At 39.9% G+C, this 18608-nt stretch overlaps 3 protein-coding genes across 7 annotated transcripts; 2 read left to right on the top strand and 1 right to left on the bottom strand.

Annotated features, from left to right (window-relative positions):
* The first annotated feature begins 54 nt into the window (after positions 1 to 54).
* knstrn (kinetochore localized astrin (SPAG5) binding protein) lies at positions 55 to 2551 on the top strand. Of its 2 annotated transcripts, none has more exons than XM_062468480.1 (9): positions 55 to 170; positions 421 to 459; positions 760 to 796; positions 889 to 918; positions 996 to 1095; positions 1308 to 1422; positions 1731 to 1792; positions 1957 to 2031; positions 2330 to 2551. In XM_062468480.1, the coding sequence occupies exons 2-9, from the start codon at positions 429 to 431 to the stop codon at positions 2459 to 2461; spliced, it is 582 nt and encodes a 193-aa protein (XP_062324464.1). In that variant the 5' UTR covers positions 55 to 170; positions 421 to 428; the 3' UTR covers positions 2462 to 2551. The 2 variants fall into 2 exon arrangements, with proteins under 2 accessions (XP_062324464.1, XP_062324463.1); XM_062468479.1 differs by having other exon boundaries at positions 60 to 170; positions 421 to 466; positions 758 to 796.
* A 165-nt stretch (positions 2552 to 2716) lies between these two features.
* Positions 2717 to 9296, bottom strand: adgrg11 (adhesion G protein-coupled receptor G11). Of its 2 annotated transcripts, XM_062468477.1 has the most exons (19): positions 9241 to 9296; positions 8842 to 8878; positions 8587 to 8664; positions 8087 to 8161; positions 7884 to 7952; positions 7517 to 7564; positions 7276 to 7434; positions 7017 to 7091; positions 6771 to 6924; positions 6297 to 6450; positions 5991 to 6125; positions 5797 to 5907; positions 5648 to 5687; positions 5432 to 5532; positions 5024 to 5145; positions 4286 to 4554; positions 3988 to 4078; positions 3135 to 3418; positions 2717 to 2892 (listed from the first exon to the last, which is right to left on the bottom strand). In XM_062468477.1, the coding sequence occupies exons 3-19, from the start codon at positions 8642 to 8644 to the stop codon at positions 2741 to 2743; spliced, it is 2097 nt and encodes a 698-aa protein (XP_062324461.1). In that variant the 5' UTR covers positions 8645 to 8664; positions 8842 to 8878; positions 9241 to 9296; the 3' UTR covers positions 2717 to 2740. The 2 variants fall into 2 exon arrangements, with proteins under 2 accessions (XP_062324461.1, XP_062324462.1); XM_062468478.1 differs by lacking the exon at positions 9241 to 9296 and having other exon boundaries at positions 8842 to 8903.
* A 1290-nt stretch (positions 9297 to 10586) lies between these two features.
* abcd4 (ATP-binding cassette, sub-family D (ALD), member 4) lies at positions 10587 to 18590 on the top strand. Of its 3 annotated transcripts, none has more exons than XM_062468178.1 (19): positions 10587 to 11272; positions 11734 to 11852; positions 12040 to 12167; positions 12848 to 12987; positions 13096 to 13212; positions 13458 to 13583; positions 13771 to 13821; positions 13970 to 14064; positions 14157 to 14278; positions 14983 to 15074; positions 15205 to 15294; positions 15659 to 15861; positions 16354 to 16445; positions 16741 to 16777; positions 16977 to 17020; positions 17121 to 17173; positions 17402 to 17478; positions 17881 to 17996; positions 18321 to 18590. In XM_062468178.1, exons 1-19 carry the CDS (start codon positions 11238 to 11240, stop codon positions 18390 to 18392), a joined length of 1809 nt encoding a protein of 602 aa, XP_062324162.1. In that variant the 5' UTR covers positions 10587 to 11237; the 3' UTR covers positions 18393 to 18590. The 3 variants fall into 3 exon arrangements, with proteins under 3 accessions (XP_062324162.1, XP_062324161.1, XP_062324163.1); XM_062468177.1 differs by having other exon boundaries at positions 16971 to 17020; XM_062468179.1 differs by lacking the exon at positions 10587 to 11272 and having other exon boundaries at positions 12045 to 12167; positions 16971 to 17020.
* The last annotated feature ends 18 nt before the right edge of the window (positions 18591 to 18608 follow it).

Raw genomic sequence — 18608 nt, 5'->3', positions numbered from 1 at the left:
TATCATAAACTAGTTTTTATTTTAAAATATCATTATTGATCCTGAATCACCCAACGGAAGTAGTAAATGCTAGCGAGTCAAACGCTAGCTAATCGGAAGTGACGACGTAATTTTCAAAACAGTCAGTGCTGTCTGGCGGTACGAGTCTTTTGTCAATTTATAGAAAAAAGGTTTGTTTGGAATCAAGTTAATATAACATTCTTGTAACAAGTTTCCTTATAATTTGGCCTTCTAAGTGTCCTTCTAATTTGGCATTAGCTTTAAATGTTAAGGCTAGACTAATGAGAATAATCTGATCAACGAGCTAACTTTAAGACTAACTGGGCTATTCTGTTAGCTGCTGTAGCTAGAGCTAGTTTCTGTAAAAGCAGAACATACTCTATGGCATGTTAACAGTTTGTTCGCCAAATTGCTTTGCAGTTATCAAGATGACTTCGAAAATCCCCAGATCAGGACAAGGTAAATTGTTCTGGTGGTGTCAGGTGGCTGAGCGGTGAGGGAATCGGGCTAGTAATCCGAAGGTTTCCAGTTCGATTCCCGGTCATGCAAACTGACGTTGTGTCCTTGGGCAAGGCACTTCACCCTACTTGCCTCGGGGGAATGTCCCTGTACTTACTGTAAGTCGCTCTGGATAAGAGCGTCTGCTAAATGACTAAATGTAAATGTAAATGTAAATTAGGTATCGGCCTGCTTCTTTACACCATAACCACATTTTGAATATAGAGATATAGCTCTCGTCTCAATTGTGTCTCCAAACAGATGGTGTATTCAAGCCCCATAACGAAAATGCACCAAGGTGACCCATCCCGTGGAAAGATACTTGTGCATACATATCCTGTAGCATGCCAAGAAGTCCATACATTTACATGTTTATTTTGTCTTTGGCAGAAAAATCCCTACAACCAAAAAACAAAAAGGGTAAGTTGTCAATACACCAACGCTGGGAAAGATAAGCTAATATTTGTAAACGTCTAAAGCTGTTTGTGTTTTGATAGACCACCTAGCAGGTATGGGCAACAGTCAGATATCAGGGACCAGAATCAGCTTTTGGTGGTTGTCAATGAGGAGCTGCAGAGGAACCTTACTGAGACTAAGGTAGTGCCCACATGATTTTAGATCTGCCCACATTTGATCGATATTCTAGAGATCTCAAAGCATCAGTGCAATGTAAAATTTAAATAGCCTTCTTGATATATACTTGACACATTTATCTTACTATAAACGTACTATCAGTGCAATAAAACAAATAATGAATCTCAATATCCAATTTTATGTTTACCCATACCTACTTATATATTTAAATTTAGCAAAGAATGGCCCAGCTGGAGCAGCAGTGCAGTGATCTCAAAGGGGAGAATGGAAACTTCCAGAAAGAACTGAAGGACTGCCACGTGTTGCTTGTCGCTGGAAATATTGACCCTGGTAGGGTTGACTTCCGAAATGTTTAAGCCAAATGGACACACCCAGGTTCTTTGAGAATGCTTAGGATATTCATAATAATGCACAATTAATACGCTCTGGAGCTTTCACCACATTTTCAAGTATTTCTCAATTGAACATGGCTTGAGTTTTTTTTTTAAACATACTTGATGAAAATTACACTAAACTTACCATATCACAGTCTAGAATGCTGAGAAAGACATCACCCCTTAGTTCATGTATTCTTTTTACAAACTTTTCAATTCTGAGTATGCAAATGATAATTACCTATACACGTTTGACATTTTTAGTTCTGGGTGAAAGAATTGGACAAACTACACAACAAAATGAAGATGAAAGAAAAGAGGTGGTGGTAAGAGCGTCTATTTGTTGAACAAATGATTGTGTATTGTACTTCAGTAATAGGTATCTGAGCAACCAGTTATGGTACCCACCATCTGGTCTCAATGGATATTTTGGAATTAGCATTATTATTGAATACATTATCAATGAGTCTTATTTCTTTCCCAACTGCAGAATGTATCCAAAGATCTTTTGGGAGAATTGAACACTTTCTGTGACATGACAACAGAGCAAAGTGAACGCGTTGATGTAAGTGTTATTCTATTAGGAGCACTGGACTGTATTCCTTTTCCTTTAACTTCCCATGTTCCTCGGCCTTTGTAAATGGGACCAGGTTGCATTAGTATACTATCTTAAATGTATCTTAAGTAATCCTTTTGTAAGAACCTGCTGTACTCACCCTCCTGTCCCCCTGCATTTACAATACTATTCCTCAATGTTTAAGTCATCAAAGATACTTTGCCAACTAATGTGTTTAGAGACTTCCTAGTCTGACCTCTTATTTGCTTAACTTGGGTTGTGTCTATGGTCCTCACCAAATCTCTAGGAAATCCAAAACACCATGAAAGATCTCAAAGAAGCTCGGGAGCTTCTGTCGCAGGAGAGGGAGAGCCTGTCTTTGGAAGTTGAAGAAATGGAGAAGGCTCTTGAGGAAGCAGATATGCTTTTAGTAAAATAGACAGACTGTGGGTGTTAATATTTTTTTATTGATTGTACATTGAAAAAATGAATGACAAGGGGGGGGGGGGTAAATAAAGATTTTACATTGAAATAACATTTTGTATGAAGTGTACATTTTAAAGAACATAAAACATGTGCTTCTTATATATATTGTTTGCATGAAGCTTGGTAATCCTACATTGGAGATTCATTTTACATCAAGTATTTGCAAGCTGCTCTGGTCCATAGGCTTACACTATCTTGAAGAACTCAGAACTAATGACCTCTGCTCCTGAACTCAGTGCTGTTTTTGGTTGGCATAGGGGTTGATGTGGGGCTTGAAATTCATGTTGATGGTGCTGAAGGAGCTTTTTCCACTGCCACTGGAGTCTTCAACAGTTGCTCCGATTACCCGACTGGTCTTGTAGTAGTAGAGGAACAGGAAGAAGCCTGGCAAAGGAGCGTGAGAGTGGTAGATTTGTTTTTCATTCAAGATTCAGTCCTATTGCTTTGAAAGCCAATCCCAATTTCTATTTATTGCATGTTGTCTTTAAAGTCTTCAATAAATTAGTATGCATCCCTACGGCCAATTGACCTATGCACTTTTGTAAAGCTCTCTCTTGGAAGTCGCTTTGGATAAAAGTGTCTGCTAAATGAATACATGTAAATTCCAAAAAGCTGACCCTACCCACCTTGAAAGGAGTTGAGGATGGAAAAGATGTAGTAAGATGGCACCCGCAGAGGACCGCTGGCAAAGAAGGCAAAACTCCATGTGATGCCCAGCAGGCAGGACAGACCAAAAATTGCGACCATTTTTTGGGCGCTCAAGCCAAGCCAGTCAGTGTCTGTCTCTGTGCTCTTCAGGTAGACCATCCAACGCAGTACGATGATAAATGTAATAAATGTAAACACGAAGACCACTGCATAGTAGCCAATGTTTACAATGTAGTGGACATTAGGATCTCCTATCCAGCACCTTGATATTGTATAAAGGAGAGAAATGTAAAGTTAGTTTGGCTAAATAAGACTATCTTGACCCAAAGGCCTATTTTCTGTCAAAGACTATTTCCCGTCTCCCAAATACATTTAGTCATTTAGCAGACGCTCTTATCCAGAGCGACTTACAGTAAGTACAGGGACATTCCACCGAGGCAAGTAGGGTGAAGTGCCCAAGGACGCAACGTCATTTAGCAGAGCCGGGGATCGAACCAGCAACCTTCTGATTACTAGCCCAATTCCCTAACCGCTCAGCCACCTGACTCCCAAATATAATTCTTAATCTACATTGTTCACTTTATTTCATATGTACTTTAATAAACTCTCTTCGTCACATGTTACAATTTGCTCCACTTTTAGAAAAGTATGAATTCCTTGAGAATATTGCAATTATCACATATACAGTACATGTGATAATTGATTTGCCATAAGGTGTATTTCAAAGCAGTTGCCATACGCTAGTATGGTATTTACAGTAAGAAAATACAGTAGAAGTATCATGTGTACAACATCATTCACTGCTATTGCTATTGTCTTTCTGTTACTCACATCATTACATCTTTTCCCCCACTGGTGTGGATGACTTGTTCACCATATTTTCCCAGGCTGAAAAGAACTGCCACAACCACACATGGCAAGACTAAAGAGACAATCATAGGGGGAGAATTAATAGGCATGTCATAATCTTATTGAGAGCATGCATGTCAGCCAAGTACTTGAGACACAATATTTGATTGTCAGAGGGATATTTTTTAGCACTTTTACAGTATTTGCTAGACATTTAGTTCCAATTAGATTTTTGTGTGGACCATCCCTTTACACACAACTATATAAGGCTTGGACTCACCCCACCCAACAATGTAGACTTTGAGTATGTAGTGAGAAATGATGATGCTCTTGGCCATATACATCTGCAGACAGAGGTGTAAGGCCATCACACCAAACCAGGTGAAGGTGCTTAACATGGAGAAGTGCATTATGGTAGCCATTAACTGGCAACCCACAGTGTTCCGGAGGTTTGCAATATGGGCATTGGTCAGGAAGGTGAAATTGAGAAGGAACATGGCTATGAAGAGCTGGATAAGGATCCGAGTGGCGTCGCTGGCCTTGTTCTTCCTACGGTTTTAGAATTTCAAAAATAAGAGAGCAATGTTGTTAAGGTTGATGGAATCCATTGCATATATACTTTCTTGATTAAACTTTAGTTGTAAGGACAATTCTCTGAAGCATTCCTTTTGGGCAAACGTGAATAACTTGTATTTGGTTCCTCTGATGCCACAGAAACAAACATGTTTTAAAGGTCATTTGGCGGTATAATATGACACAGTACTTTTTTGTTAACAACAAAGGAGCCCGATGTTATCACATAGTTTTCTGGTGCTGCTCTATCTGAGCAGCTGACATGTAAATATCCTGGAGCTGTGACTTTAGAATTTGCACATACAGAAAACCCCTGCCGTTAAAAATGTACAGTATAAGCGGTCAACTAACATATCAACCACTAACCCTTTATTAGAATAATGACCTGGGACCTAACCTCTCCTTCCTTAGGTAACTGGTATGACACAAGCAACATCATAACTACCTTATCAGAAAGTGGATGAAGAGGGCCACACTCTGAAAAAACAAAGACAACCCACAGCCAGCTGATGTGATGTAGGTGAGGTAGCTTAGATCTTCATCAGAGATGGTTATGTTCGGAGGTGACTAAAAAAACATGAGAATGGTAACCTGATCATTAGCTCAATCTGCAGTGTGCAAATCATCTGTCAAGACTGGAACTTCTAAGACAAGAACCCAAGTTCAGGAGACTCCTAACACAAACCCAAGACCCATAAACTCAAAACCACATCAGTCCCCAAACATTAGAAGGTTTTGACTGATTCTGATGGGGGGAAAGTTTGCATTTGTTTCTTTATGGATATTCTAACTTAGTCTGACATTCAGAAATGTCCACAATCTTAAAATGGCTAACCCTTCGGAGAGGACCTACCATCAACACAGCAAAGAATGTCAGATGTGTACACTCGCATGTTATATTTTGACCCTGTTCAATGGTTAAACAGCCATCTGTTGTCCAGTTAGGCTGACTTCCTTTGAGACAGAAGAACAAACTCTTAAATATTTGCCAAAAAAGAGCATGTTATTGATATCAAACTAATTAGCTAATTTCTACTATTACTGTGAAATGTAAATGGCAGAAAAATACCTTCACCACCCCATGACTGGCAAGATGCACTGGCTCCCTCCTAATGTAAAATAAGCAGGGTTAATTTGTTAACTTACATATGACATAGGACGAAATCTTTGACAATTATGGCCATTGAAAAAAAACTGATTACGTTACAAGTAGCCTACCTTATTTATATTCCGATAACTTAGAGATATTTTTTCTGTAAGATTAGTGATGAAGGCTCCCATCTCAATTGCTACTACTTCATTGTTCAGAACTGTACTGTTTTTTAAATCCTAAAAGGATTGAAGAGATTATTATTGACGTAGAAGTTGTTGAGTCCATTCAAATGAGTATGCCTATTTATTTTCTTCATTACCTTTGCAAAGTTGGGAAACCAGAAAACACCAGCAAATGAAGTACCATTGGTTGAATTGTACACTTTTTGAAATGCTTCCTTTGAGATAGTTACAGACCTGGAAAATCCATCCAATTTTACCAAGTCTTGTACAATCTGAAATACACATGTGAATCCATGTATCCAATGTATTATAACCGATGTACAAGTGTAAATGTTGCTTTCTTTGTCCAATTTTCCATTCCATTTAATAGCAGAGAAGGGGGTGGAGGGACGAACAGTGCCACAATGAAACAAGCTTCCTGAAAGGTCAAGTAATGCACCTACATTAATGGTGGAGTTGGTATAGCCAAAGGAAAATGGTTCAATATACACAGGGTCTTCCTGCTTCACAAGAATGCCTTTTACTTCTCCCATTGACACAAATGCTGAAGTCTCATTCATTTCGGAGACGAGTGAGGACATCTTTTTCATAGCTTGGCTGTTGAGAGTTAGAAATTCATGTACTGAACATAAATTTAACAAATATGCCCTATAAGCCTGATCACAGATCTTCTAAGTAAGTTACAAAACTACCCCTGAGAAAACAAAATCTGATCGTAGTAACAGTGTGTTGGACAGACCTTCAGCCTCAACCTCCACTTAAAACATTTCTGTCACGCTACAAACCTGTCATCAATGACTACAACACACCAGCCTCGCAACCACAGGAAAAGCAAACCCTGTCTGAATCAGTTGGATATATCCCCAAAGACTTCAAGTGTATTTAACATGTAGTTTCTCAATAACAATATGCCTTACGAAGCTTTGACTGGGTCGATGTGGTCCTCGTCCGTGTTCGTCAATGAAGGAGAAGAAATCTTCTGTTTTGGTTCTTTCGTTGCATTGTAACAGTTGTAACAATTTACTTGTGATTGTGTCATATTGATGATGAAATTTTCTCCATCTTGAATATCTAAAGCAAGAAAATTTATTTAAAATATACATGTATTTGAATAATATTCCACACTTTTGTCAAATTAGCAAGGAAATTATAGACTCTCCTACCTTTACATTGTACTTCATCAAATTTTTTAATTTTGCATTTTTCCTTTGGACGCACACAGGTTACACTGCAGTTGCCTGTCAATGCAAAAATGCCTTAAGTCTTATTAGTGAAAACTGGATAACATGAAATCAAAATCATAATCTGAGCAAAATAAAACATACACGTCTATGGTAAGCCTGCAATCTCCTAGGCTATCATAATTAACAATAGTACAAAGTTTGCTTGATATGCAACTGTATTCAGTATGCCTCAAGTTACCGCTTTCTGTTAAGTGCAGTGTTGAGCTTGGTGTTGCACTGCAATTATTTCCAGTTATTACACACAGAACCATGTTGTCAGAGACACGTTGCTTTGACATATACAGAAGAGTGGACATTTTCCTTGTTTGCATCCAAAAATTGTTTTCTCTGCACTCAGCTGTTGATGGAATAAACAATATAATTAGACATTTCGACACCTGCAGTGTGTCACTGTTAAATGTGCTATTAATAATACTCACAGGATACGTTTTCCCTGTTAAATGAAATTAAGCATGTGTCTCTCAAAACTGCAAGAATAAAAAATAACATTAATGACAAAGACTGCTTGTATCAATGGTTTTTCCTGCAGTCAGTAATCAATTAAATGATCATTATGCCTACTAGTTTGAATTAAAATCCAATTTTATTTGTAAACCCCTTTTACAATGTCATAGAGGACTTCACAGATACTCATAAAACTGCACCCAAACCAACCTAAAACCTTAAGAGAAGACGAAGAAAGACTCAAGAAAATTCAGTGTAGGAATAGATTCACTGAGCATCCAATATTGCCTCAGATGGGTTTACATTGGAGTTAACGGAAAGTTTGATATGTCTCATACTGACGTTTGCATTTCTTTTGGGAACGCACTTCTTTACGTGACGGTGCAGAACAGTTCTGATCTGAAGTATGATCTGCATGTAGTAAGAATTGAGATAAATCAACAAAACGTGTAAGTGAATGGATGGTGAAACAGATATTCAGAGTTGTGAATTACTATAGCATTTGCAGTGCTCTGCATTGGCATTTGTCAAGTTGTCAAACTTACTAAGTATAAGTCCAGAGTACTCGTCATCAACAATAAAAACATTTGAGCAACCATCGACATTACAAGGATCTGCAACTGTAGAGCACAAAGAAACAAATATCATAATATCTCAATGCAGTAAGGTGAAGTTTGAAAAATAAGTGTTAGAATGGAATAAAACACACAGTAAATTAATCCTTGTAATATGATTAAAGTAATATTGAAATATTGTTCAAATGGCTTCCTTCAATGTATTTGTCTGAGACAGTCCAACGGTTAAAAGAAAATGCTTCACTTTGTTTTTGTATGCGGTAAAGTTGTCGCAATACGACGGTGGGTCACATTGACTGATGGGTCAGAATGACTCGAAGATAACTCAAGGGTTAAGCAATCTGATTAGATGGGTTCCTATAAAATAAGTATTTTTTCTGTGTCTTTTGAGAATGATATTAAGAAATGTACAATTTGATTTGAGTGGGTTATTCTAGTCATTTGGTAGTCATTAAAGGTTTTCTACTCACAGGCAGAAGTGATCCAGGGAAGAACAACCAACCAAACCATCAAGTTTATTAAAGCCATATCTCAAGAAGTTCTCATCTCTATACCAATAAAGAATAAACACATAATGTTAAAAAATTGTACCTACTTAAGCTGTATATTCAGTAAATCCCATCTTTGTAGTTTAGTGACATTAGGTGCCCACAGTAAATTATGTATTAACTACACAATAGCCTAAAGGTCACAATGGATGGTCATATTTGCAAAAATACATCTACCTTGTGTCTTAAACCAGTTTCAAGAGGAAGGTGTCACCTAGAAACCAATGAGTAAGTAAGCTACAGTATAAGATGAGAAAGCGCAACAAACTTAAAATAAAACATTTTCCAGCTTTGTCTGTGGGTTGTCTGGTTCAAAAGCAGAACTGCTATATAGATGTGGGGTGGGGGAAAGGGTGTGAGTTAAGATGACACAATTACAAACATGATAGCATTACTATATTAATCTTCCAAACAAGCATCCCTTTTTACAGCTTTGTGTGTACATCTGTTTACAACAAGTAATACATTAAATATATAGTTTAGTACTGTATCTGTTGATGGCATAGTTAATTATCTGTTCCAAATATATAATTGTAACTCTAATATATTGCAATGAAAGACAGGAGTGGTTCTTACCTGATGCATTGATGCTAAGTGACTGGAATAACTGGAGGTGTTTAGGCAGATAGATATGTTTCTCTGGTAGTAGCCTACATTGTAGCTGCATGAAAATAATGTTCATAGGCCTACATGATTTTGCATAGTGAATTTGCCTTTAAACTCAGTCGTATCCAATGTATGAAATCAGACAGATCTCTGTTTACATTAAGCTAGGGTGAATTGTTTTGCATGCATTTTCTCATCGGAGCTTCCTGATTATCTAGTGCCCTGACCCTTTCTGTGACACTGACACCACACCAATCACTTTTTGTGATTTCAGTCACATAACATCCATGCTAAACCTAGTCAAAGTTATGTGGACTAGACATTGTCATAGCAGAGAAGAAAACGCTCTGGAGTTTATGTCCCACATTACCCAATGTCCCAGATTACCAGAATTCACCCGACACAAAGATCGTTTGTGTACTATCGTTCGTGATCATTTTTCGATGTACAGACACACATGTGGAACGAAATGTCATGCTTCACATGTATGGGGGCAACACTGAAAACCAAAAATCTAATCTACTTGACATGCACACATTCAACAATGCCAAGTGCCACATCTCATTCTGAAGTGTCCATCTGTAGATTGTGGAAGCTTTTAACAGTTCCCTCGCAGTGTAGCCTACAGGTTTGCCTTAAATTATGGGGGAGAGTGGGGTGGATTAAAGGTAACAGTTGTCACCAATGCCTTTACAACAACTCAAAGATTATTTGTGCTTTCCTCAGCAATCACAAACCCCTTTTCTAAAACATTTTTTGTTGAGAAGTTGAGGAAATTAATTTACCATACTGATTTGTAGATACTATATTTGGAATATCTATTTGATCATGATTCATATTACACATAGGCCTATTACATAGTTTTTCCCAGATTAAATAGGCTATTAGCCTACACAATGGCGTGCCAATCTGCCGGTCACCTGATCTATATCTGATTGTAAAAGTAGGCCTACAAATTTGGCATATTATTATTAATGGTATTGTAGTTCCCGTTATTTATTTATTTTATATCCATTATTTGATATTTTGTTTAGAATCCTAGTTGTTTGTTAGCCTGGCCCTAACCAGACTCTCGTACATTGCATTTGTACAGAGAGTCTGGGCTCGATCCATTGACAAGCGTTAACTTCCTTGAAGGCGGATACTCTATCTACTCTAAGTTGGATCTACTATTGGAACTATTGGATCTGCCCAGAGCCACTCTAGATCTGGCATAACCAATCGCTAGTGTTCGCCTTAGCCAACTCCTTCACCACTAACGGAGCTAGCTGGAAAATCAAACAAACCCCCTTGGGGATCAAAGATTGTTCTTGCTCCGGCTTTAACTTCTCGATATTCGGCAGCGTTGCACCAACGGACCGAATGGCTTCGCTCGCATCTTTCTCCGCCGCCATTACGGAACTACAACTCAAACTAGCGCACGACATCAACGTCATCGTTCTCAGCCACTCCCTCTGTTCGCTGATTGGAGCGGTAAAAAGTTTACCGGAGACATCTGACCAATATACCTCAAGCCCAGACGCAGTACAGAAGCACAATGAAAATTGAGCGGAAGTACGTAGGAGGGCAGAGTCAGGCTAGTTGTTTGTTGCTTACCGAACAAAAATAACATGAGAGAAGGATGTTTAGCCACTAGATGGCAGTGCATAATCGAGGGGCGGACATGTCTTCTTCAGCTGTTGGCTAAAAATGTAAACAACACATTTGCCCTCACTGACTTCTGCACACAAGTGTACGCTCTGCAGGTTGAAGACAGACATATAACGAATAGCTATATAGAAATACTCGCGCTAGTTTTGAGGTGATGCACGGGGTATTTATTATGTTATTTTTTTGTGTTCGATCTTCCTGTTCTGGTATTTCGTACAAGCAGTAGCTAACTGTCACATAAGTTGACTTGGGAAATCATACATCAATACATAAAACAGACTCTGAGTCTGAAGAAGTCACTGGACTCTTCTGTGCAAATGCCACCACTTACAAGTGTCAGAGGGACTAAAAGGTAGGACTGTTTTGCATTGACTGACTTTTTTTAAAAAGCTGCTAGTTCATGTCTGTGTACAGTATGTAGTGTCGTTTCAATTGGAAGGGATTACACTTAGTTACCAATTTAGAGACTATGGGAGATCTAGCAAGCTTGCAGTGAATGATCTGAGTTGCATAGATATCTTACAGTTTTCACATTTGAAGTAGGTAATCACCTAGGCTGTGAATAACTCTGCTCTTCCTGGTCAGGGAGTGTCATAGGCACTTTGAATAGATACTTTGTTTGAATAGAAGTCTGAGAAATAGAAAATAAAAATAAAAATACAATTTTGAAACATTAAATGAGCAAGTCTTTAAGTTAACACTTTCAGAAAGCCAAGTTACATTTAGCACTTTAAGAGTTGTGACCTGTAGCTACACGTGAAAAAAAACCTGCCTGCTTTAATGAATGAATTATGTTTTTTTGTTTTTTTCAAGGCCAAAATTAGATTGGAAGTTTGTGCAGAGATTGTGCAGTATTCAGAGGGTCCTCTTTCCATCATGGTTCAACCAGAATGTGCTGATGTTTGGGACGCTACTTTGTGTCACACTGACAGGTATGGCTGCCCTGAGGCTTAAGTTATTGTAATAATTGTGTAAATAGAGCACCAACCTTCTGTCACATTTCTACAGAACTGTAAGATAGCTCATCTAATATGAATACCTTTTTTTAGGTCTTAACGTTTCAACATGAAATTTCAGTAGTCAACTCCTAACAACATGCTGACTCATATTCTTTCTTAGAACAGCTTATCATTTACCAAGTGGGGGTCATTCCAAGCCAGTTCTACGAGGTTCTCTCCAACAAGGACTATGGAGGATTCCGGAGCCTGGTTGGGTTTGCTGTCCTATTAATACTACTGAACTCCTCTGTAAGTGAAAGTTGCTAGGGCTTGGGGGAAAAAAGAAGTCCTGCAATCATATTACCACATACACTAGTATAAACCCTACAATTTTACACCCACTATTTACCACATTATTTCCACTGAATGAGGAGGACATGCCTTGATGGCCCCCACTTTATTTACATTGGGCTTCAGAAAGGAGTGAAAAAGGCTTGACCTTTTCATCAAAAGCTTAGCTCAGCAAAGATACTGTGATTGAATCATGAAAGTATGTTTGGATTGTACTAAATGATAGTCGACTTTCAAAAAAAAGCACTCAATGTTTCTGCTGCCTAAGCTTGTGAAATCTAATCATTCTCTGTTGTAACCTTGTCTTTAACTCCTTTTTTACAAGGTCAGGTCAGTCTGTCCTTTTATTATGAGCCATAAGCCTAGCATCTAGAACTTTCCAGGGGGCATACTGTCAATAACAGTGGAGACCAAGCTGCACCCATTTTTATGGCAAGCATGACAGTCTGATTTAGAACTGTAATCAGAACTCAGGTGATATTCAGAATATACATTAATGACTAGACACTTTCTTGAATAATAGTACAAGGCAAAGGCTCTTCGTCTGTGGTTTGGGTGGCACATCCTCTTTGACTGTATAACACTTGTTACATGTTTCTTCTTTGGCGATAATGCATACATATTGTCTGTCTGGCCAGCTCAAGAGTATGGACCAATACATTTGCAGTCAGATGTACGTGAGCTGGAGGAAGACACTAACGGAGAGCCTACACAAGGCCTACTTCCAAGGAAGAGTTTACTACACTCTCAATGTGCTCAGGGAGGACATTGACAACCCGTACGTAACCAAGCAGTACATACACTCGCACACACAAGGGAAATACAGCGTTGTATAGTGCAACGAATCGAGCTGTCGTACCATTGGTCCATTTTGTGTGTTTGTCAGAGACCAGCGAATCAGCCAAGACACAGAGAGGCTATGCAAACAGATGAGCACCATAGCCAGCAGGCTAATCGTCTCGCCTTTCACTCTTACTTACTACACGTACCACTGCTTCCACAGGTAAGTACTGTATAGGGGTCAAAGCAAGGAGGTAGCCACCATCTATAGACATTCCCAACAAACCAGTGCCTTGTACTGAAATTCAGATGGATAAGGTTACAATTGACCTTTTTTTGTGCCTAAAATGTGCATTGAATAATATTTAGTCAGCATAGCATTTTCTCAGATAAGGATAACAAATACATGGAAAAAGACAGTGATGTGTGTATGATGCAAAATCACCTGACCCAATACTTGTCCCACAGCACCGGTTGGATTGGTCCTGTTAGCATCTTTGGTTACTTTGTGATCGGGACTCTCGCCAACAAAATCCTCATGGGGCCCATTGTGTCAACACTGTTTGAGCAAGAAAAACTGGAGGGAGACTTCAGGTATAGTGCCCTTTTATTTGAGTCATGAGGCATTTTTGAATGGAATGAATAAGGACATCCTCAAGAGTACCTTCTACTAGTTTCGCTTGGAGATGGTGAGTCAGCAAGGTTTCAGGTAGCTTTGTTTTTCGAACAAAGCTACTTTTGAGTAATATGACTGAAGCTCAGAGTTGGTTTTTACTCCCAGGTTCAAACACATGCAGATCCGTGTCAACGCAGAATCTGCTGCCTTTTACAGGTCAGTCAACCATTGTTTTTTAAAAAGGTTTCTTCTATTAAACTGTACCACCTAATTTACTTTTCAATATAGTTGTTTAAGTAGTATGATTATATGGGGGGGGGCTTTATTCCCTTAACCTACGGGGGGGGGGTGTTTTTGTGTATAGAGCTGGAAAGGTGGAACACATGCGGACCAATCGCAAATTGCAGACATTGCTGCATACTCAGAAGACCCTGATAAATAAGGAGCTCTGGCTTTACAGTATGGCTATCTACTCACAAACACATACACACACACACACAATTGCAATCCTCCATTTAAATGACTCATCGAATGCTCTCCTCTCTTGTCAGTTGGAGTGAATACCTTTGATTACCTCGGTGGCTTCCTCAGCTATATTGTCATCGCCATCCCCATCTTCTCTGGGCTTTATGACGGCCTCGGCCCCGGGGAGCTGAGCGCTCTCATCAGTAAGGTAGGCCTTCCCTCAGCCTGTTTCCACCTCCCTGGAAAAGGAGAGAGTGTCACAAGCAGTGGTTGCTGTGACACACAGGGTCTAGGCAGTGGGATTCAAGCACCTTGAGTCTGGGGGGGTATGGACGTGTGTTACTTAGATGTTCCACAAAGCGGGGTCTATGAGGGTGATTGTATGGATGGTTTGTATGTGTATAGAAGCACTCGTATGTCATGGAGAAGCCCAGTAATCACGGAGGTGGACATTTTGAATGGCTAGGCTTTTTGCTTTCTTATAATGTTTGTAGATATTTTAGCAGCATTGTTGACCCCCCACATATATATACATGTATTAAATTGTGTCTAGCTTATATGGGGTGATTTCATATTTTTCTAGGACTTAAGTTGAACTTGTAAACATCAGACACATTTTGTAATCTGAAGGACCCTGTCTCAGTAGTAATTCCACTATTGGCCTCCTGGTGGCATCATACGCTTTGTAAAACTATCTGTAACCGAATGGGTTACTGTATCTCTGAATGTGCGTGTTCATAAGGTCACCTATGCAACCTAAAGTTTTGTTTTCACGTATACATTTATTCACTCTCTCTTTCTCTCCATCTCTCTCCATCTCTCTCTCTCTCTCTCTCTCTCTCTCTCTCTCTCTCTCTCTCTCTCTCTCTCTCTCTCTCTCTCTCTCTCTCTCTCTCTCTCTCTCTCTCTCAGAATGCCTTTGTCTGCATCTACCTGATAAACGGCTTTACTCAGCTAATAGACCTGTCAACCACTCTGTCAGATGTGGCCGGATACACCCACAGGTACGCCGCTGCATACTGATGACCTTGCAGAGTGTGTGTGTTGGTGTGGGTGGGTGGGTGTGTAAGCGTCTGAATCTGTCTTTCCCTGGTTGTGCCAACCAAATGTTGTGTGTGTGTGTGTTATGGATAGGATTGGGGAGCTAAGGGAGGTGATGGATGACATCTTGAGGAGGCAGTGTGACTACGACCCGGCGTCGGGGGACACTTACGACTTTGACAGGTAGTTCATTTCAAGTAAAAGTATTTTAAATGTGTAACTTATCCCCAACTCCTCCAGATCCAACTCCTCCAGTTACACGATTAAACACCATATTGTTGTTGCCTTAAAGGAAGTGTTGCATTTTTGACACGTGAGTGAGAAATATATGTTTATCTGGGTTTACTACACTTATTATGACTGAATATCACATCAAAGTGCATTTATAGACCTTTCACAATGGGGGATTTACTCTAATAATAAAAACAGATGACATGTATCATTATAACATGTATCTGTCACTAACTATTAGCGTGTGAAGTTTATGACATGTGACATTTGCTATGACTGTGACTAGAGTTTTCTGACTGTGGTGCCTGTGACACAGTGACCACATCCATGGGGGCCCAGTAGACACTGCCTTCATTCTGGAGCGACTGTCCTACAAGTCCCCCTTCTCTGACGAGCTGCTGGTGGAAAACCTGAATCTGAAGATCAGCCAGGGCTCCAATATACTGGTGGTGGGGAACACGGGCACGGGCAAGACCTCCCTCCTCAGGGTCCTCAACCGCCTCTGGGAGGCTCACAGCGGTGAGGGCTACCCCTGTGCTCAGTGTGTTTGTATGTGGCCGGGGACCAGGTTGGTAATCAGGGAATGCTTTATTGTGTTTGCCCCTAGGGTCTTTAATGACCTGCATGTATTCCAAAACCTCGACATATAGATCTGAAGATCTCAGTTCCCCCCCTCTTGAGCGAGGGGGGGAACTGAAGATGGGTGGGGAACAGAGTAAGAGGGAGAGAGATGGAGAGTGATTAACAGAAGGAAATGGTTTAAAAACTAATGACATGATTATATTATGACAGCATTATGGGGCTTGGGGTACAGTACACAATTTTACTTTGGCATTATTAATCCCAACAACTAACAATCTGCATGATAGTCAAATCTGCATTATAAATAAAGTGTTTATTGTAGCATCTACTACCACCACTAATATTGTTGCATTTATCGTTAGAAATTACTCACAGAAGTCTGCACACCCATCTCATGCTATGTCTGGATGGGTGGTGTGATCTCCCCAGGTTTTGTCCAGATGACCTCATGTTTCGGGCCGAGGGGGATCCTCTTCTTGCCCCAGAAGCCCTACTTGACTGACGGGACACTGAGAGAGCAGGTAGCCCACTCACAGCCCCCCCCTCTCCCTCCCCCCCCTCTCCCTCCTCCGTACACACACGACAACACGACATAGCGAATACGGTTCCGGCCCCAGCAAAGGTGTTGTACATGCCTTGTCAACGTTTAAAGCTTTGACCGATGTCATTTCATGACACAACTCATGACGCAACCGTGTTCTTTGACTCAATCTCGTCTTGCACTATGACTTGGTTTAGGTAAATAGGGGTCTAGTTACGGTAAATGTGATGCCATTTACTCTACACTGGGTTTTTAAATTGACTCTTTCTCTTCAGGTGATTTACCCCCTGCAGAAGATTTACCCTCAGTCAGGTATGGTCAGTGATATTTTCTCCATTTTCCCCTGGGATTAATAACGTACCTACCTATTGCAAGGCAGATGCAAGTTACTAGAGAATAGTGTGAATAGTACCACATATTTAGGATTCTAAATGTATTCCTCAGAATGGTTATTATTCTGAGTCATTCCTACATCCATGGGGGCTTAATGGCTGCATGTTTGCAGGGTCAGTGGACGACGAGAGAATCTTACAGTATCTAGAAGTGGCAGGAGTGGTACGTTTATATTGATTTCAGTGTCAAATCCTTTCGCTACATATATGTTGATATTCATCTAAGATTTGTCATAACCCCTGCTGTCTGTTTAATTCTGTAGTCTAGTCTCCTGAAGAGGACAGGGGGACTGGATGGGGAGGTGGACTGGAGCTGGTAAGAATCAACAACACGAGTTTGAAAGTCAAAGAGAACAGTGAGGAGAGCATACTCACTTGCTGTTTTCCAGCACTCAGTCAGTCAGTTCCATGCATTGCTACGTATTTGGGAAATACTGGAGCTCCATAAATATATATATACTTTTTCTTTTTCATTTATAATGTCTTATAATGTCTTCTACTCAGAAGTATGGCTTGCCTTCTTTTGACTCCTCTCTTTCTGCAGGTACGATGCTCTCTCTCCAGGGGAGATGCAGAGGCTCTCCTTTGCCCGACTCTTCTACCTGCAGCCCAAATACGCAGGTTAGTCCTTGTGCTAGCAACAAGACTAACCTAATCACGGGATCGAATAGATCTTCATTTATAAATAAAAAAACAAGAGGATGTCTGTGAATGATGATGTCACTGTGGGAATCATCACATGGAGAAAATATTAAGATATTCCATATGTTGAATGTCGCATTGGCCACATCTGTATTTGAGTATTAGTCTCATCAATGTCTCTAAATGTAAAAAGATAATGTATGGAACTTCAGGAACTTGAGCTTTGTGAAAACACTCCATCGAGACTTTGACAAGGAGGTGGTGTTTTAAAATAAGGCATCAAAGACACAGGCTACAAGGCGGCTTACATATTCATGACTGACTTCATAACCTGGAAATTGCTTCTACAAAGTGTTCCTCACCTGTTTCGCTACGTCTTAGTGCTGGATGAGGCCACCAGTGCTCTGTCGGAGGAGGCCGAAGGACAGATGTACCGTGCCTGTCAGCAGCTGGGGATGACTCTGCTTAGTCTGGGCCATCGCAGCAGCCTGGAGAAGGTAAGCTCCACCAGGACCCAACCTGCACCAGATTAAGCTCGCCTCAGAAGTCGACGATGCAGTTTAAAATGTTATTTGTTAAAGATGCGGTTTGTAGATATATCTATTTATTATCTTTGGCAATCTTTTGTTCGAGAAAACCTGTTTGTGTTTGTGTCAAAAGAAAAAAAAAAATGTTGTATTACAGGGAACAGTGTTTTTTTGTTTTTTTTCTGGATACTGTAGATAGTCTTTAGACGTTGTAAAGCAACAGAATGATAATGCTTTAGGCCACAGAGGACAATACTTAGCAGGAGCTGTATGTGTCTGTCTGTTCCTCCACAGTACCATGATGTCCTGTTAAAATTGTGTGGAGAAGGTCGCTGGGAGCTGACCAATCTAAAAAAGGATGTATGATTTTGCTAGGGATAAGGTATTCATCTCCAAATAACTGTTCAGTATGAACCAATCATTTTTATGTCGCTTTTTTTGTCCTTGATCAAGCTGAGAGAAAATAGTGCTTTGAACTCGGTTGAAAAATACCATTCTCTTAATGAGGCTTTTTTTATACGATCATATTTTGTACTACAATAAAAGCTTTATTTTAACATGTGACTGTTAATGTGAAAATGT

This window comes from Osmerus eperlanus, chromosome 8 (genome assembly GCF_963692335.1).
Source record: "Osmerus eperlanus chromosome 8, fOsmEpe2.1, whole genome shotgun sequence".
Taxonomy (NCBI): Eukaryota; Metazoa; Chordata; class Actinopteri; order Osmeriformes; family Osmeridae; genus Osmerus; species Osmerus eperlanus.
This window is presented reverse-complemented; position numbering and strand designations above follow the sequence as displayed.

Bases quoted from the DNA above. Each gene is read 5' to 3' on its own strand.
- knstrn (XM_062468479.1), top strand. From the start codon at position 429: ATGACTTCGAAAATCCCCAGATCAGGACAAGGTAAATT. The intron at 467-757 runs GTTCTGGTGGTG...GTGTCTCCAAAC, and splicing joins AGATCAGGACAAGGTAAATT to AGATGGTGTATTCAAGCCCC. The intron at 2,032-2,329 runs GTAAGTGTTATT...CCAAATCTCTAG, and splicing joins AGCAAAGTGAACGCGTTGAT to GAAATCCAAAACACCATGAA.
- adgrg11 (XM_062468477.1), bottom strand. From the start codon at position 8,644: ATGGCTTTAATAAACTTGATGGTTTGGTTGGTTGTTCTTCCCTGGATC. The intron at 7,953-8,086 runs GTAAGTTTGACA...TACTACATGCAG, and splicing joins GTACTCTGGACTTATACTTA to ATCATACTTCAGATCAGAAC. The intron at 5,146-5,431 runs GTAGGTCCTCTC...ATGTTTTTTTAG, and splicing joins CATTCTTTGCTGTGTTGATG to TCACCTCCGAACATAACCAT.
- abcd4 (XM_062468177.1), top strand. From the start codon at position 11,238: ATGCCACCACTTACAAGTGTCAGAGGGACTAAAAG. The intron at 16,446-16,740 runs GTAGCCCACTCA...CTTTCTCTTCAG, and splicing joins ACGGGACACTGAGAGAGCAG to GTGATTTACCCCCTGCAGAA. The intron at 17,479-17,880 runs GTTAGTCCTTGT...GCTACGTCTTAG, and splicing joins CCTGCAGCCCAAATACGCAG to TGCTGGATGAGGCCACCAGT.